The sequence below is a fragment of the Silurus aristotelis genome, assembly GCF_946808225.1.
Source record: "Silurus aristotelis genome assembly, chromosome: 5".
NCBI classification, from domain to species: domain Eukaryota; kingdom Metazoa; phylum Chordata; class Actinopteri; order Siluriformes; family Siluridae; genus Silurus; species Silurus aristotelis.
This window is the reverse complement of record NC_139578.1, coordinates 5,993,222-6,011,902: the sequence shown is the minus strand read 5'-3', so window position 1 is coordinate 6,011,902 and position 18,681 is coordinate 5,993,222. Positions and strand designations below refer to the sequence as shown.

Sequence of the window (18,681 nt, the reverse complement as noted above, 5' to 3'; positions counted from 1 at the left end):
TCTACATTAATGGAACTGATGTAGAGCGAGTCTCCAGCTTTATGTTCTTGGGAGTTCACATCTCTGAGGATCTGTCCTGGCACCAGAACACTTCAGCTCTGTTTAAGAAGGCACAACAACGCTTGTACTTCTGTCCCCAGGGATTTTAACGAGTTTCCACCGCTACATCATCGAGAGCATCCTCACCAACTCCATCACTGTATGGTATGTATAGGCTCCTTACTGTACTCTTCCTTCAGGATCACCCCTACACCATTTATCTTTCCATCCACACCATGAAAGAACACATTGAAGCCACCTCTAATATTCCACTTGGAATAGCATAGTACCAACATTTAAAGTACCCACCCTTACCTCCACTCTCCTACACTTCACCTTTTCCTGCTGTCTCTGTAGACATCTTCCTCCTCTCCTTCTCCTCCTTCGGCCAACAGTAGCCCAATTCCACCGGTACCCTAATGGCTGTGCGTTAGATCACTGTGTATAGCACTGTATATAACTTCTGTACAATTAAACATACAATGTACATATTACAAACTTTATTATTTATATACGCCTCATTCTCTACACATATTGTGCATCTTCACTTTTTATTTATGTGAATCTATAGTATATACCTTACTGTACATCCTGCCTGATTTCACATTCTTGTATATATGTGTATATAATTCGTGTGTGTGTGTGTGTGTGTGTGTGTGTGTGTGTGTGTGTGTGTGTGTGTTTGTATATAGACTGTTATATATATATATATATATATATATATATATATATATATATATATATATATATATATAACAGTGTCTGCAGATTTTTTTTCAATGCCATACCATTTACCTGTACTTCTCAACAATGCTCACACATCTCTGCACTGCCTTTATATTTATTCACTGTACATATATTTACCTATTTATCTGCACTATTTGCACGATTGCTACTTTTTGCACTTCTAGTAGATGCCAAGCTGCATTTCGTTGCTGTGTACCTGTTCTATGCAATGACAATAAAGTTATATCTATCTATCTATCTATCTATCTATCTATCTATCTATCTATCTATCTATCTATCTATCTATCTATCTATCTATCTATCTATCTATCTATCTATCTATCTATCTATCCATTCTTTTCAATGATCTCATCATGTATATGAGGAAGAAGGGGGGTAGCTCAGTGGATAAGATATTGGACTTCTGATCAGAAGGTCATGAGTTTAAATCCCAGCACCACCAAACTGCCACTGCTGGGCCCTTAAGCAAGGCCATTAACGCTCAATTGCTCAGCTGTATAACTGAGAAAACTGTAAGTTGCTCTGGATATGGGTGTCTGACAAATGCCATAAATGTAAATGCAAGTCTGCATTTTCTAATAAGAATGTTGCCCCATATATAACAGCCGATGTATTTCTACATACTATATGGGATTCTCTTGAGAAAAGGACATCATTGCAGGACATCACAGGTTAAACACAATTTTTGGTTTCACTGTTTAGTAATATAAAGCATATCCTTTGGTTTCAGGTCACATCCATGTTTTTTGTGCTTTTAAAACAGTTTGCAATTAATCATCTACTGTATATTGCATGGATGTATTTTTATAGAAAAGAGTTAAAATTTACCTTTCAGGTGACTCTGGGTCAAAGCATGTTCTTGTGACATCAGTGACCTCTGGATCACAGCAATCACCATCATCATAGTCATAATGGATGGTGTTGCACTCAGGCTGGCACACCCCATCACCCCTCATCCAGCTATAGCAGGTGTTTGGACGCAAACAGTCCCCCCCATCATGGCCTGTGAGTGGGTGATCACACTCCCGGTCACAGTGACGATCTCCCACTTTGGCTACATGGCAGTTGCTGAGCACAAGACGTCGCCTCAATGATGAGTTGTACACGTTAATTATGCTGAGCTCCAGTGTCAGGTTGTATGGACCAAACGCCTCTTCCAGTGCTTGCTTTTGAGAAAGTATCTGCTGCTCTGAGACAGTAGGACTGCTACCATCGTCATTGCACACATTTACCACACGGTATCGTAGCCTTTTAGCAGCCCGCAGCTCCCAGTTCTGATTGTAGCTCTGTATAACATCTGGACTGTCACAAACGGTCACTCCGCAAGGAGGAGGCAGGAAAGGTGAAAGCAGCTCCTCTTCTGGTGCTGGTAAGACCACAATGGCTGGGTGTTGGCGATCTTTGTATGCCACCCATTGTTCCTCAATCATGGAAAAGTCGGCCCAGAGTTCTAGAAGGGGGTTCTGTTTCTTTAAACGCCACACATCACTTTTAAAAAGCTCGTTTTGACTGCGAGCATGATCCCACAGGACAACACCTCCTAGATATCCTCGAAAGCCTTGTTCAGAGATAGACAGGTTACCTCCTAGCAAAAATGTGCGACAGCTCTTGATAAAAGGGCTGTACAAATCACCAGACTGCTGCGTGCTCTCTCTAATTTTGGCACCATCTATAAATAGAGCCATCCGGTGGCCATCATACCTGGCAATCACATGAGTCCAGGTCCCAGGTTGGTAGTGCTCATGTCCAGTCAGAGTGGTGGATCTTTTGGCACGGTCCGTACGAAGAGTAAAGAAGAAGCGGCTATCTTTTTTCCCCATAGGCTTGAAAGTCCGGATACCAACAGACCACCCCTTTTCACTGTGGCTAGAGCAGTTGTCAAACACACCTTTATAAAACAAAGAAGCATGCATAATGGTTCAGCAGAAATTCACGGTTTTTCTACTGCCTGTGCTTTTAAACTTGGAATTTAATTACCCAAGAAGGTTTAAGAGTTTAAATGAACTGAACGAAGTCATCGGTATTCCCAGATGCTATTTGTAAGGAGCAGTCTGGCCTCCAGATGTTCACTTAAAAGGACAGAGAAAGGTCAGGGAACCCCTTCACCCTCCCCAAACCCACTCACATGAACACAAACACTGTGCTCCCTGAATGCTGGAAAAAAAGGGCACACGGTAGATACAAGCTAAAAGGTGTACTTCATTCAGACATTGCAACTTCAGTATAACAAGCTTGTATGTGCCTCATACATTTAACACTATCATATATATTATATTTATACATTAACCACAGTTCTTTACATCATAGGTATAAAGAACGCTTATGTAAGTTAGATCATTTCTCCAGCTATTCATTTTAAAACATATTACCCAGGAACTTCTATTAACCTGTTTTGTGTTTTTGAACACATAGAAAAATGTGCTTTTCCCTCTGGTGGATGGGGTGATTTATTACACCTGGTACTGTGTGTGTGTGTGTGTGTGTGTGTGTGTGTGTGTGTGTGTGTGTGTGTGTGTGTGTGTGTGTGTGTGTGTCTGGGTGTGCATGTGTGGGAAGGGAGGGGTGGTGATCTAAACTGAAAATACAGTTATGGCTTTGCTGAAAAAACACGTCTGTTCCTGAGAAGTTTTTTTGCTTTTAGAAATCACACAAAATGATATTTAAAATAGGTACAATTACAAAATAATTTTGAGGACATTTTGAATAATTAAATAATACAGTTTCCTTCCAAGATAGAAATAACCTAAATTCTGAGGATTCTCCTATTTACAACCTTACATGCTATACGGGTCAAGTAAATATGTGGGTTGTAGCCCACATGTAAGCCCACCCACTACACACAATTGAAAGATTCTGGAAATGTTACACACAATACCAACCTGCTATAATGACTGGATTGTTCTGGCCTCCCTCAGGCTTGACCCATAGTTCTAGTGTGAAGCTGGAGCGAGGAAGCTCCACTCCGGCTGCTGGATTCACCTTCAGCTGCTCCTTTTGACTAAAATACAGCGCCGTCATCCACTTCGGTGGGACGTTGTGGATCTTGGCACGCAACAATTCTGCGGCAGGTCTGTTCTTTCCCTCCACCTCCCCAGAGTAGTCCTCATTCCCTTCCCCTAAATACTTGTTCCCTTCATTGCTGAACTTTGCAGGGCTGCGGCGCTCTCTTCTTGCTGAAGAGGAACTATCCCTCTTTTTCATCCCTATCCATGGGCTTTGGAGTTCTGCCATGCCTGATTTTGATTTAGAGGTTCCACTGCTTGAATCTGTCATTTTCAGTGAAAAATACTTAGCAGAATTGTCAACATTTAAGTCCAGTGGTTGTATCAGTTTTGAATGTGTCATTTGGTTAGACCTATGTGGTGAGCCATCAACATTTTTTTTTTGGCTCCCACTGCCCCATGATTTAGGATAAGAAGAAAACTGCACTCCATTTGCTTTAAGTACTGAGTTATCGCCATGCAGTTTTTGATCATCACTTTTATCACACATTCCAGGAACATTGCTTCTGTCAGAACCATATTCACCTGACCCAGAGCCTGTGTTCAGCACTGATTTTAGATAGAGGCCTGGCAGGCGGGAATACTTGCCTGGCATGCCGGCTAGAAGATAGTGTCTGGCTGCAGGGACACTGAGGCTGGCCGAGCCACACTGCTCTTCAGCAGACAGTTTCTGGGACTCTTTCAGTACCAGATTCCGCTTATAGAGCTGATGGAGGTCAGAAAATGCTGTGTTCAGCTGCCAGGTGTGGAATATTACAGAAATTACGGTCATTAGTCTGAGAAGCATTGTGACATTAATTTCCCAGCATCATTAAATCATTCAATCTGAAAGGGTCGGTTTGAGGACCAGTATGTTTTAGTTGTCAAAGAGCACGCTGGTAGCAAACGAAACAAACTTTAATATGCTCTACTAAATTACTACTTAATGGCATGGATGATTAAGAACATTTGAAGTCTTGAAATATTACTTTTTTAAATAAAATGTATTTCATCCCTATTATTTTAAGATATACTACAAAAAGGTGAATGTAGTTTTTCCTTTTTTCTCAACTTTGTGAAATAATGCGATTCGATCACTTATTATTAGGTAAAGATCAATACACCTCTCCACAACCTGCGTAAAACCAATGTTTGCACCTCCTCTCAAAGCGGTTGCACTGCATTATCTTCTCTAGCGCGCATTTTCTCGATTTACCTCGCAGACGTATATAGATTGATGTACAAATCTGTTCTGGGATCAATGCACCATGTCGGAGGAAAACATTTGACTGCTGCCATTAAAAGAAAGCCGAAACACTTCACGCGCACGCGCGCGCGAAATAAGTCACCTGTTAAGGCGCAGCATCACTCGACTTAAAGAAATTTGTCCACGGTGTTCGAGATCTAAGTAAGATCATATCCGTGTGTTTGGTTCTATGAAATCTAATGTTAGGGTTAGGGTTATGCAAGGTCTCCACTGTGCATGCTCTCGCCTGCTGCTCACCACACCAAGGTGAAACAAAAAGTGTCTTGAGGTTTCAATTGACCGCACAGAAAAATGTCAATGATCGGACAATCCACTTGATGTTTTATTAAATATGCCTCTTTCCAGCGCGTGGAGACGCAGGAAATAGTCTGTTGTCATCACTTATCTTATTCCTCTCTCTGCAGCTGGTGAGGAGGAATGGCACGCTTGTGATTCTCAGGCTTTGAAAAAAAATAAAAAAATAAAAAAAAACCTTTAAAATATGAAGGATGAGGTTTCCAATGGCAATAGCCCCTTTTCAGGATCACTGGGGGCTGTTTTTTTGTGCGCCAGCTGCTCTTTGCCCTTGCGTCTTCCTCCTACCTCCACTCTCCTGCCGCCGAGCTCTTCTTCAGCCTTTCCGTTTTTTTCCCCTTGAAGCTCAAACTCACGCGCTTATTTGGTTTTATCCCTTTTCACCGGTGTGACGTCACTCGGCGACGCCCCCTTCTCACCCTAGCACCCACCCATGTCTCGCACTTTCACTTAGGAGAGCGCGCGCGCCCGCGTTTGCCACTGGATTCCCGCTGACATCTCCTCTCCCTGCACTGCTCTCACACAGCACACACCACATCTGTCTGACATGATAAAAGAAAGAGAAGACATACTGATGTACTGTCCGTGAAGAGAGAAAAAAAATTCCAAAAACATACTGCAAAACCGTATGCATCATCTAGTACATCAATAGACAAAAACAAAAACAAAAACAAAACAAAACAAAACAAAAAAAAAATAATATATATATATATATATATATATATATATATATATATATATATATATATATATATATATATATATATATATACACACATATGATGTTTTAATTTTTTTGCAGAAGGTTGCTTGGGTGGACATAATATAAAAGTTTCAATGCAGATCAACCCCAGACTGCAGGCCTCATAGTATTCTAAAAAAAATTAATAACCAAATAACAGAATAATAATATTTTACTATATTAATTAGCAATAACCTTCTTGTGTAGTTAGGTTAAAGTAATGGTGCATGTCCACAATATGAATTAAAAAAATTAAGCTTATTATGTTTTTCTTATTCGTAATATTCTGTATGTTTTCAGATATCAAGTTCCCAGAAGCATTTGTTTTGTTTCCCTTCTTTTTGGTGACTCAATATTAAATCTCTGATGGTGCACATCACATTCATTCTACCATACCAATAATCTGTAAATTGCGGTATTTACATTTATGGCATTTGGCAGTCACCCTTATCCAAAGTGACTTACAAGTGAGTGTTGATGGTTAAGTGCCGTGCTCAAGGCCTCAGCAGTGGCAGTTCGGCTTGGTGGGGTTGGTATTGAACTCATGACCTTCTGGTCCAAAAGTGATCTCCAACTTCCACCGTAGCTATACACATACTCTTAATCTGCCTTGTGTATTTTTTGACTACATTTGATTTCTGCTACAGGCTACAATGTTGTGATTTGTTTTTACACTGACTTGAATCAACTGAAAAAAATGTATACACAAATTTTCAACAAGAGAGCTGAAAGATTAATTCCGGTCAAAAAGTAAATCCTGCATCATATAAAAAGCAAACATTAAACATAACCATGTAATACCCACTGTTTAACTTTTTGCTGCTCCTGTGTCACTCATATACAAAATGTTTAAAGAACAAGTCAGGGGCACAGGGATCCCTGTCCCAGTGGACATCTTTTAGCGCTTTTATCGCTTTTAGTCTCTTTTGGCCCTTACGGCATTTTCAAGTATCAGGTTCAATAAGTGTTTCAAGCTACTGCACACCCTGCCAAATGACATCTTCAACTAAGTCAATGAAGTCAACACCAGCCTCACTTTCCCTAGCAAAACAATCCACAATTGAAAATACTAACAATTATTAGTGCAGTTAACAATATTAATACATACATTTAAAAGTTTGCAGATGTCCTTATCCAGTGTCATTTACTGAAGTGCTCTAAATTCAATATTAATTAGCAAATACTCATACTACTGCACAAGGTCAGGTATTTAGCATACAATCAGTTCAAAACCCATAATGGGGACGTTATTACATTTTTTTTTTTTTTTTAAATGCAATGGCTTATTTAATTATTTTGTGAAGTGGTAAGTCTTAACATGGTGTCAGAGCTGAACTTAAAACCAGTGGTGGATAAGGTATATGAGTCCTGTAAACATACTTTGCTTGAATAAGACTGCATTAAAAGTACTCAATTTACATTTTAACTTATGTAAAAGTAAAAAAATTTACTTGGTTTTGTACATATCAAAAGTATAAGTACTTATATAGTATCAAAAGTAAACCTACTAATATATTATATATATATATATATATATATATATATATATATATATATATATATATATATATATATATATATATATATATATATTTTTTTTTTTTTAAGTTATGGAATTAAATGCAGTACAGTAAATAAGTACACTATGTTACTGTTCATCACTGCTTAAACTACTATTTATATTAATACAGACTAAAGTTTTCCCCCTAAAGACTCTGGATATGTTTTATATCCTTAACAAAGTAAAGCTACTGTACTTAAATATGCAACATACCGTAAATTAAGGAAGCAGCCCATTTGTTCTTGTTTGGCAATCTTGCTGTGTCACCCTGTTTCACTGACTGTGCTTCACACCCTGCTGGAACAGTCCATACATTGGCAGAACAAAAGGGAACCAAATGCACCAGAGAATACATTGTGTGAGGTGGTAAAAGGGACAGAGTTCAGTAGTTGGGTCTTGGAGGCATGGGGTGATGTTTCCCATATTCATTACAGTATATACAAAAATATTTGTACGATTATTACTGTTCTTCCTGTTTTACTTTTCCAAACATTGCTTCTTTTTTACATAATATTTAAAATGCCCTGTATATCACTATATTTACCAATTTCAATTTAATTTAGTGTATTACAGACCTCAAATGGCATTCAAGCAGGATGTGTGTGTGGCATAAACAGCAAAGGGGTGGAATAAAAAAAAAAAAAAATCTGTTACATTACGTAAATTAATAACTATATAAAGGATCATTACTAAACAATATCCACATTCATAAATACATTGGAACTATTTCTGCAGCTGTTTAATTTCCTAAATATTTAAAGATTTTGCCCCCACTGGTTATGTCAGGCTCAATTTGCAAGTTCGGGCACCTGGCCGTTACAGTGGGGGCCCCATCAGGGGGAGAAAAGACTTCAACCAGTGGGAGGTATGAATTTTACAACCAACTCTAGAATCCTCCTACTAAAAATTCAGCTTTTTAAAGCATTGAGATTTCGCTGCAACTTAGTGAAAGGAAAAAAAAGAAAAAAAGGTGAATGATAGCTCTTAGACACTCAACCCCCCCCCCCCCCCTCCCCCACAGTAACGGAGCTCAAAGAGATTATCCTGCATTTGAGGTAGCACAAAGCCAATCCATTTTGAAGTGACCATAAAATGCAGTGAGGAAAAACATTACACAAAAAAAAGAAAGAAAAAAGACTTCAGTGATAGTTATAGTAAATTTTGGGAGCAGGATATCTGATTTGATATACTTTAGTAAGAACACCTGGACACCTGTTCATTCAATGGGCTACTTGCACAAACACTTCCACATTCATTTAGACGTGGTCATTTTGGGTTTGCTGACTACACTATATTTAAGAGTCAGTGTCAGTATAAATATATATATTTATAGTTGCCAAAATGATTGCAATGTACACATTGTATCCTGAGACCCCACTGAACTAAGAAGCTATAGAATCTTTAAGTGACGTAGCATCTGCATTCATTTGTCTTTGGAAATATTTAGTCTTAAGCACCTGTTTGCAAGTAGCCTATTTTTCAATCAGCCAGACATGTGAAAGCAGCACAAAGATAAAACCATGTGGGCCAAGAGCTTCAGTTTATATCAAATATAAGAATGGGGTAAAATAATGCAATACCAGAAAAGCATCACAGAGATCACATTTCCCCCCATTCTGGTGTTTGATGTGAAAGCAATTGATATTAGGATATATCTGGGATATTTCAGACACAATTTTATTATGCTGTGTTGTATATGTTTCAAATAAAAGCTCCTTCATCTATTAGCAGGGCTCAGGCTTTGCATAATGTTCATCCAGGATGAAATCTGGACACTGTGATGACCATCCTGTAAGAAACTATATTCATTTAATTATTAAAAACTCAATTAGATTTATGAAATAAATGTATATTTGTTCTTTTGACAACCAACACAGTGTTTTTTTTATTGGTCCTAAAGAAATATGCCAATCTAAAAAAGTCTGTGAGTTCAATTCCAAATTGGTAAACTCTTTCAGAGCGACGAGCTCTGACAAGCGAAGAGAATTGTGCAGGTCATGCATTGTGCAAACCATGACATTCTCTCATCCAGCTTATACCTTCCAAATGTAGTCCTATTGTCTGCATCGGGGCTGCCACAAAGCAAAAAGTGGCCAATCTGTGAAGAATTCTTTTGGATTCTCAACACGTGTTGCACGTATTTCTTTCAGGAATTTCACAAAAGATCTAAAATACAATGTCTGCAGACCAACTGCTACATTTATTTGTCATAGATATGGAGCTCAGTATTGTACTAATGCAAGATGTTTTAATCATTTAATAACATGTTAAGTATTTGCATTTATTTGTATAGTATTTTTAACCATGGACAGGGTTACAAGCAGCTTTCCAAAGTAAATAGTTTAAGAATATTAATTTTAAATGAAATAATAATATATTTTACTGATTAAATTATTAAGTCAGAGGACTTGAGTGCAAAACTATTTGTGGCAATTGTAATCCTAGGCAGAAATATGTAGTATTTATGATACATGTATAAAAATTTTTATTTTATAATTTGTATTTAATAGGGTTAATGAAAATGGCTTCATATTCCGTATCAAACTACTTTAGTGTTTTTTTTTTTGTTTGTTTTATAATACTGTAAAATACTTTGCAAGAAGTCTACAGTACATGATGACATAAAAAAATGCAGCCTCTGATTGGTGCCTACTCAGTATTTTGCCTAGACTTGTTGAGATCAAAACAGAAAATTGATTCCTATGGAAGAAAATGGTGAAGCTAAGAAATGTGCAGGCTGCCACCTTTCAAATAGGTGTCCAATGATTGATTAATAAATATTGATTGACAAATAGTGTACCCTAAATGAAGTAGCTGTTTAATGGGATCATGATTTTGTATCCCATTGTATGAATGACTGCCTGACACATAATATATTATATTTATGATTATCAATCAAATTATTAATTAGACAAAAAACTAGTTGCTATGAATGCAGGTGCCATCAGTTCTTCTTATGAATGACTTGTTTGTCATTGATCAGTGTTGCTGATGAAAAGTAGCCTTCGATATCAAACACCAAGTAACTAAATTAGGATACAATTATGAGTCATTCGCAAACATTAAACTGTTGGTCACTTTTAAAACTAACCTTAATCAGGGAGATCACAGGGATATGGATGTGAATTTTTGATCTGTTAACTAGTTGCATGTGTCAGATTTATCGCGTGACTCGGCCAGAGAAAAGCTGTTGCTATCAAACATTGTTTACTTAATTAACTGAGTCAGCGTAATGGTGAAGAAACAGATTAAATAGGCCAATTGCTGGAAGGTTTGTGAAGAAATATTATGCTCCCTTGGAAAAGTATGTTTTAGTATTTTTAAATACAAAAAAAACCCAGTAGTTTATTTTGATACATAGTGTGGCTGCTTTATTTTGTAGTTTATTTTGATACACTTAAAGTTAAGAAATTTGGTATTTTATTATAAAAAAATTTTTTAAGTATCTTTGCCCAAAATTTTTACACTTATATTCATGGCATTTGGCAGATGTCCTTATACAGAGCGGCTAACAACTGAGCATTTGAGGGTTAAGTGACTTGCTCAAGGGCTTTGAACTCCTAACATTCCGATTATGACATTCCGATCCAGAGCCCAATGCCTTAACCTTCAAAAGTTCATAACTGCGGTCCAAAGTAATCTTTATGGTTTTAAGTAGAATGGTAATCTCAAGTGTTCATTTGGCTGTCCATGTCGATCTATCCACAGCAGCAAGTAGTTTCCAACTGATTAAAACTCTAGGCTATAAGGATGGATCACGCAGGTTCAGAGACCAGAAAGGGTTAATGTTAGGGTTAAGAGTATCTAAGAGCATGTGTGGCTTGACAGAGAGAGTGTGCATGGGGCAGAAATACATCCTGGACATGCACTTACACATTCACATCCAGAAGCATTTTAGTGTTGCTAGTCCATCTACAGTACTGAAATATTTTTGGATAATATCCAAAGGAAAATGCAAAATGACAGAGGAAGTAAACGCAAAACACCATCCAGACAGAAACCCGAACTAGATACCAGAGAGCTGTGAGGAAAAAAACTTGTTGCAACACTATCCTCAATTTACTAATTAACATTAATGTATTACAGATTCAGCATGTCATTTCATAGCTCTCTTTTTTATGTAACTGTGTAAGTTAAATCATATACTCGGTTCAAGTGTTACTTAGTGTTCAAATAAAATTAGGGTAAGGGTTAGGGTTAGGGTGAGGGTTAGGGTTTTCATTGTTTTGTTTGAAACTAATTAATTATTATTTCTACTCGAGTTCTTGGCTTCTTCCAAAAAGAGAAGCAGTTTGTTAAACATCTAGATGATTTGAAAGATTTTAAGTATTTTTCCGCATTTATTCTCTCATTCATGGTTACTTGGCATAATCTATAACCTCATTTATTTATTTTTTTTTAGGAAATCCACAGTCACAGAAAATATTCACCTATATTTCTTTATTTTTTGGCAGCAGTCATTGTTTTCTCTGCCAATGAATTTACACCACAAATGTCTCGGGACTTTTTAATAAGAAATATATTTTTGATGTGCTTGTGAGGAGTTGTACAATAATTCAAGTAAGACTGAGAATGTAAGGTGATAATGGATTTGTCAAAGGTGAATCTTCCTACCATAAAGTTTACATTTATGTTTACAGGTTTTTAAATAGCTGGTCTGCAAAACATTTCCAACATTCCCATCTATATATACTAACAAGCGAAAACTCTTCTAGAGACCAGTTCTTACTTTCTAACATAAACTAAGTTTATTAAGCATTTTGAGTACATTGGCCTTCTGTTAAAAATAAGATCTGGTCTTAGTTTTAACATGTAACAATATATATTTAAATGTTTAAATGGCAAAGCTGGTGAACTAATTTCTAAGTGAGACACAACTGGCTTGTGCTTCGTCAAAATAACTTATCAGGGTCTTTTTATGCCATCCTTTGGGGGGTGAGCCAGAGCTAAAATAGAAACAGCATAGTTTTGCTAAAATAAATACCACATGAAGAGACATTAAACTTGATTCTTAATTTCAGTCCATTTTCTGTTAAAACGCAAACATACTGTATAAGTTAGGCACAGCAAAGGATTTGCTACTTACTCTTGTTTAAAATTGTTTGGGGAATTTGGTATTTTATGAAATTTGTTACTGAGTTACAATAACCTGGCTAAAGATGTAATCAATAACGTGTTATATACGTGTAATAACTGTTGTGTTTTGTGGCGTCTTACGATTATTAAATCTAATTATGAAGCTTATGAAGTGCCGGCAACTAATGATGAGCTGTAAGCTTTTCTATAGATACTGATGCCCCCTACTGCACAAAGAAAGAATCTCAGGAAGGGATAAGTCTATTATCAGCACATATGCAATTGCTATTATCAGTGCTCTTTAAAATATGTATGAAGGTTTGCATGTATGAAATGTGTTGCAACATGTACATTGTTTATAACTCTCTTCTACCATGTGATTTTGTGTGAAGTGGAAATAGGTAACTGGAGACATTTCTCTCTGCTCTCTTATTACCACTAACCTACTCAGGCAAGTTTGTTATGTGCAAACAAACAGAGCACAAGTGTCAGACCTGATGGAGCTTACACATAAACAAACACACTAACATACAGAGCATCATCGTGGCCTTGCTGAAAATTACTGCTGCAAAACAAAAGTGAGACTGGAACTCTGCTGAAATTCTACCTGCCTCCTGAGTCTTTCTCCTCATTTATACAAACCAGTTTCTACAGTGGTGCCAAAACTCATGATCAAGGACAATTTAGATGTCACCATGGAAAACTCTCTACTTTCTGATATCATAAAGTTCCTTGAAAGAAGCTACTCCAGCCTTCCACATCCACAGCTCTCAAACTGTCTCCATCCCACACTGCATGCTCAACAACATGACCTCCAAAACCCATGATCAAGGACAATTTAGATGTCACCGTGGAAGACTCTCTACTTGCTGATATAATAAAGTCCCTTGAAAGAAGCTGTTCCAGCCTTCCACATCTCCAGCTCTCGAACTGTCTCCATCCCACACTGCATGCTCAACAACATGACCTCCATGGATGATTGGGAGGCATTCAATGAGCATTTTGAGAGTGTGGCAGCATGAGGATTATTTGCCTTACCGACTCCTACAGCTCGTTTTTAGGAGAAACATAGCTTGTTGCCAGCAGCTCTTGCCAAAGATGTAACTGGAGTATCTAAGTTTCAAATGGACAGTCCTTTAGTCTGTCAGAGAGACGTGTTTCCGGACACTGCAAACCTCAGTCCCTCAAAAAATTATTCGAAGAGAGGCACTGGAAAAAATTCCTTTGTACTCTGAAGATAATACTGAGGATAAATGGAATAGACATGCTAATACTCATGTCAGTAATTTTATGGATCGAAAACCTATCCACCATTAAGGTTCCATTTAGGGGAATTTTCATTAGGTCCAAAAAAAAGGCACTCTTAATTGTGTATTGGGGGCTTAGACATGGTACTCACATCACTGCTTGTATTACTGAATACATCAAGCACTAAACTACTTACAAAGTGGCAAGGGCCCTTTAAGGTCACATGACAAGTTGGGGTACTAAATATGAGGTTCTTGTGACAATTGAATAGACCCCAGAGTTGCTTTTAAAAAACAGGCTAACTAAGGCTAATAATTCTCTTTGTCCTGTGTGGATTGTATGAGTCCTAAAAAGCACAGAATGTCAAGAAGAACTTCCAAATTGTTTTTACCTCTGTCTGGTAACATAAACTTTGCAGCGAAAAAATGGCTTTTCCAGTCATTAATTTAAAAACAAGAACAATGAAACCAAGGCGAGAATAAGCATAGAAGTAAGGAGTGCAATAGCAATTGTAGCAGCCCTGTGGTTATGCTGACCAAAGCTGACAGGTCCAGTTTTTTGTGGACCTTAGATAAGCCAATGCAATATCTAAAATGTATGCCTTCCAAATGCCACACATCAACTGCTTGATCAATTAGACAAAGCTTGATTTTATTGAGCACTGGATTAAACAGCGGGTATTGGCTCCAGTATAGTCCTTGACTCCAATATTAATTTAAAAAATGGCAACTTTTTTGACCAGCTTACATCCCTAAAAGTTTCAGTTTGTTTGGTGCACCAGCAACATTTCAATGTCTCAGAATATTCTACATGTACAGTATATATGTTACTGCTTATTAGATAATATAATAATTTAACAGTAATGATTGACAGTATTTGCAACATCTGAAAGCAGTTCTGAGAACCTTAAAATGGGAGGCATTCGCAGCAAACTCAAAAAAGAGTGAAACTGGATGGTTGAAAGGTATCTAGCCTGCCCCTTGGCTATGGGAAGGTACTTCCCTGAATTTATAAAACATTAATGATTGTGACTTACTGGAGCCCTAATTGGTTTGTGTCTAGTTTTCAGCCCATTGACTGAGTTTACTAAAGGAAGCACCAGATCCAGTCCAGTGGAGGAAGCTGTATAAGCTGTCTTTTTGTCAGGTAAATGTGGTTATGCTGCTTTTTTCTGATGATTTGGATCATGACCAAAAAAAACAGCAAGTGGGATTCAGGCTGGTCCTTACCTTTAAATACTTCCTATTGTAATGCCATTTTACACTTTACATTTTATTTTTGCTGGAGCAAGGTATGATTATGAAAGAGGAAGAAACATATGGTGAACAGGAAACATATGGTGATTCTCAACTATGAATTGTATTCACCAGCCTATATGTGTGTATTTGTGCTTATCTGGCTAAACAACACACACATACACAATATACATGAAGTAATTTTTTACTTAAATGGGAGTGGGCAATTTGCAAATGATATTAACCTTACAATGTGGTTGACCTCCGCTTTATGGCTCACTTTGACACTTGATAAATGCCACCTAAGCACTGGTGACTGTAAGGTATAATGAAACTACCCACTGAATGGCACATACAGTGTGTTAGCCATTATACTGCTTATACTGGAGCAATTAATCCAATCTAAAGCAATACATTTCTTTTAGGTGTATCCGAACTAGTACTAGATATTGCATACGCAGGTTAGAATGCAATATGGCTACATGGAACCAAGCGTGTTTGGCACAGTCCTTGTTGCTGTGTGTCATGTTCCCTAAATTTAGTTCGTGGGTAAGGGGCAGCCACAGGTTAGGGAGCAATGTTTTACAGCCAAAATCAAAAGATTTCTTTCGTAGGTTTAGGCTTATAATATGTCAGTGGATTTGTGCGATGCATATTTTCATGTTTCCAACACCACAGAGAGCAAATGCAGTTTGAAGATGGCAGCTTCAAGAGACTCCTAAATGCATGAGCCCCTGGGAAACATGTCTCGTATATTATCAGGTGGAAAATTGTACTGCAACTACTGTGCATCAGAAGTAATAGCAAATACTTTGTCACTGTACTTAAGTTGATTTTTATGGTATTAGTACTTTACTTAACTTTTTATTTTCACTTATTCAATTATTTTTTACACAAATATCTGAATTTTCCAATTCTTAGATTTAGGAACCTGGCTCAATACTTTAGTTTTAATCTATCTGGTAAAATGATCAATATTTTTTCTTCTCATTGTACACCATTTTCAGCCCATCAATCTATTTCTTCTTATTGGGCAGGTTTTTTTTTTAACTATAATTGGTGTAAATTTCCCAGCTATCATGCACCACAGACATAAGCTAGCCTACGAAGCAAACAACAAGCAAGGCAGACGGCAACAAGAAGTGTAGGGTTAACATGGATGAGACAGAGGGAGTCAGCGATGTAAACATGACTGAGAACAGAGACAGTCCTGATCACATAATCATCATCTTTTCTCTGCCTGTGTGGTTGTTCAGCCTGGATACAGGTCAGTGGAGGGAGTGCAGCATTGGGGTGGTGTGGGAGGACTTGGGCAGGTTTAACACAAGTCATGCAGCTGCATTTTGGATCATGTGCAGTGGACGAATAGCGTTCAGAGGTAAACTTGCCAGCAGAGAGTTGCAGCAGACCAGTCTTGAAATGACAAAAGACCGAACAAGCACCTGAGCAGCCTGTGTGGACAGAAATGGTCGACTCCTTCTGATGTTGTATAGAAGGAACCAACAAGAAAAAGTCGCATTAGCAAAATGCGAGGAGAGAGCAGAGAGTTATAAAGAGTTATTCTGAGATTTTGACCTGCTGTGGTATCTAGAGGGAGGAAAGGAAAAAATTAGTTGAATGTTATAAGCATAGCAGTGGTAAGAAAACCCATGTGAGGATATGACTTCACCAAGAGAGTGGGTATAGAGGGAGAAAAGGAGCCGACCTAAACCTTGTGGGACACCAGTGGATAGTCTCTGCGTGGGGCAGATGTGGACCCCCTCCATGTTACCTGGTATGAGCGACCTTCCAGGTAGGAAGCAAACCATTCCCATGCTGCTCCATGGATATCGAGGCTCCTGAGGGTAGTCTTATGGTTGACTGTCGAATGCTGCTGAAAGGTCTAGGAGGATAAGTACAGATGACAGGTTGGCAGATCGAACAGCATGTAGTTTCTCAGTGTCAGCCAAAAGGGCCACCTTGGTGGAATGTGCGGCTTTGAAGCAAAACTGGTTCGGATCTTGGAGCTTGTTCTGTGAGAGACTTTGAAACAGTGGTTGGGTAAAAAATAAGTATTATATTTGGACAATTTGCAATCCAGCCCCTGCACTTATGGAAAAACCACTTGTTATAGATATTTATATTGTTTAAATATGTTTATATCAATTACCATGTTATATGTAACTTTTTCTTGTTTTTACATGCATGTACACATCTGTAAATATATGCACAAAAACATACCCAGGCAATTATCATAATTTCTGGCAGTTATCGTGTATTAAATTAAAGTCAATTAAATAAACATATCTATCTTTAATAAATTAGAAAATTACATAAGATAATGTAATAATAAAACAGAAATACCATAAGAAACTATTTAATGCTTATTAATATATTATATTTTGGTTACCTCAGAGTTGCATACAATGAAAGATGGTAAGAGCTAAGAGTTGTCCAGGAATAGAGATGCATCTCTTAAGATGAGTTAAATTTTGCTGAGATTATATTTCAGGTCATTATCTGTCAAACAAGCTGAGATCCTAGTGGAAACATGAGTGTTTAAGAAAAGAACAGTAGAGGATTAATTGTGTGTCATCTGAATAGCAATGGTATGAAAATAATGTGAGGATATGACCTCACTAAGAGAGTGGCTATTGAGGCAGAATAAAACCAATCAGTGAGTCTTGTGGGGTAAAAATCAAGTGTGCATGGAGTATTTTCTATATAATTACCTGATATGGCAGTCTTTTCAGGTAGGAAGCCATACTGTTAAATGAATGTCAATACTCTTTAGGTTAAATAAGATACTTGGTTTGAGCGTTTTATGTGTTAAGTTTAAACACACTTAAATGGGAGAAAATGGCATGCGAAACATGTCTGGCCTCCGTATAATGTAATGGTGGGATGTCAGGGCCGGTGACTCCTTCTGACTTCTGACTTATATTTTAACATATTATTTTTCATGAATATGTACTAAATTATTTCCAGTGCCTTATTCTCTATATTCTATAGCATTTATGCATGCGCTGTGTCCTGAAGTGTAAGTTTATGTTATGGTTGCTATCAAATCATATTTCAGCCATCGCATCACATCACGTCAAAATCTGCTATGAGGCCTTCAGAATCAGTAGTGTGGGCACTTGTAGCATAAAATACATATCAATGAAGCTGTTGCTTTACCCAACCAGATTTTTAGATGGCGACACCGGGGCGATCTAGCAGGCATACAATAATGTCACCATTTTCATGTATTTTGATTGAGTAGAGTGCACTAGTCAGAGCTTGCGAACCTGTAGCAAATTGCACAAGCTTAAATATATTTGTGTAAATGTAATAGCTGTGTTTTTTTTATCCCACAATAGCTAACAAAGGAGAAGAATTCGATTTGGTCACAGAGATACTTAAAAAAAACGGAAAAGCTGGACATTGTGAGGAAAAGTCAGCCAAAACAGTTCAACAAAGTTCTTAAACTTTTTCATGAACATCTTCTTTACTGTAAAATGTACATAAAA

At 37.6% G+C, this 18,681-nt stretch overlaps 1 protein-coding gene across 1 annotated transcript in view; it reads right to left on the bottom strand.

The window, feature by feature from the left end:
• pappa2 (pappalysin 2) overlaps positions 1-5,669 on the bottom strand; it is a 78,222-nt gene extending 72,553 nt beyond the window's left edge. Inside the window, exons 1-2 of the mRNA XM_083541611.1 lie at positions 3,666-5,669; positions 1,615-2,674 (exon numbers count right to left, since the gene is read on the bottom strand). Coding sequence (XP_083397737.1) covers positions 1,615-2,674; positions 3,666-4,575 — 1,970 coding nt within the window. The 5' untranslated portion in view covers positions 4,576-5,669. The remainder of the gene's footprint in view (positions 1-1,614; positions 2,675-3,665) is intronic.
• Between the last annotated feature and the right edge of the window lie 13,012 nt (positions 5,670-18,681).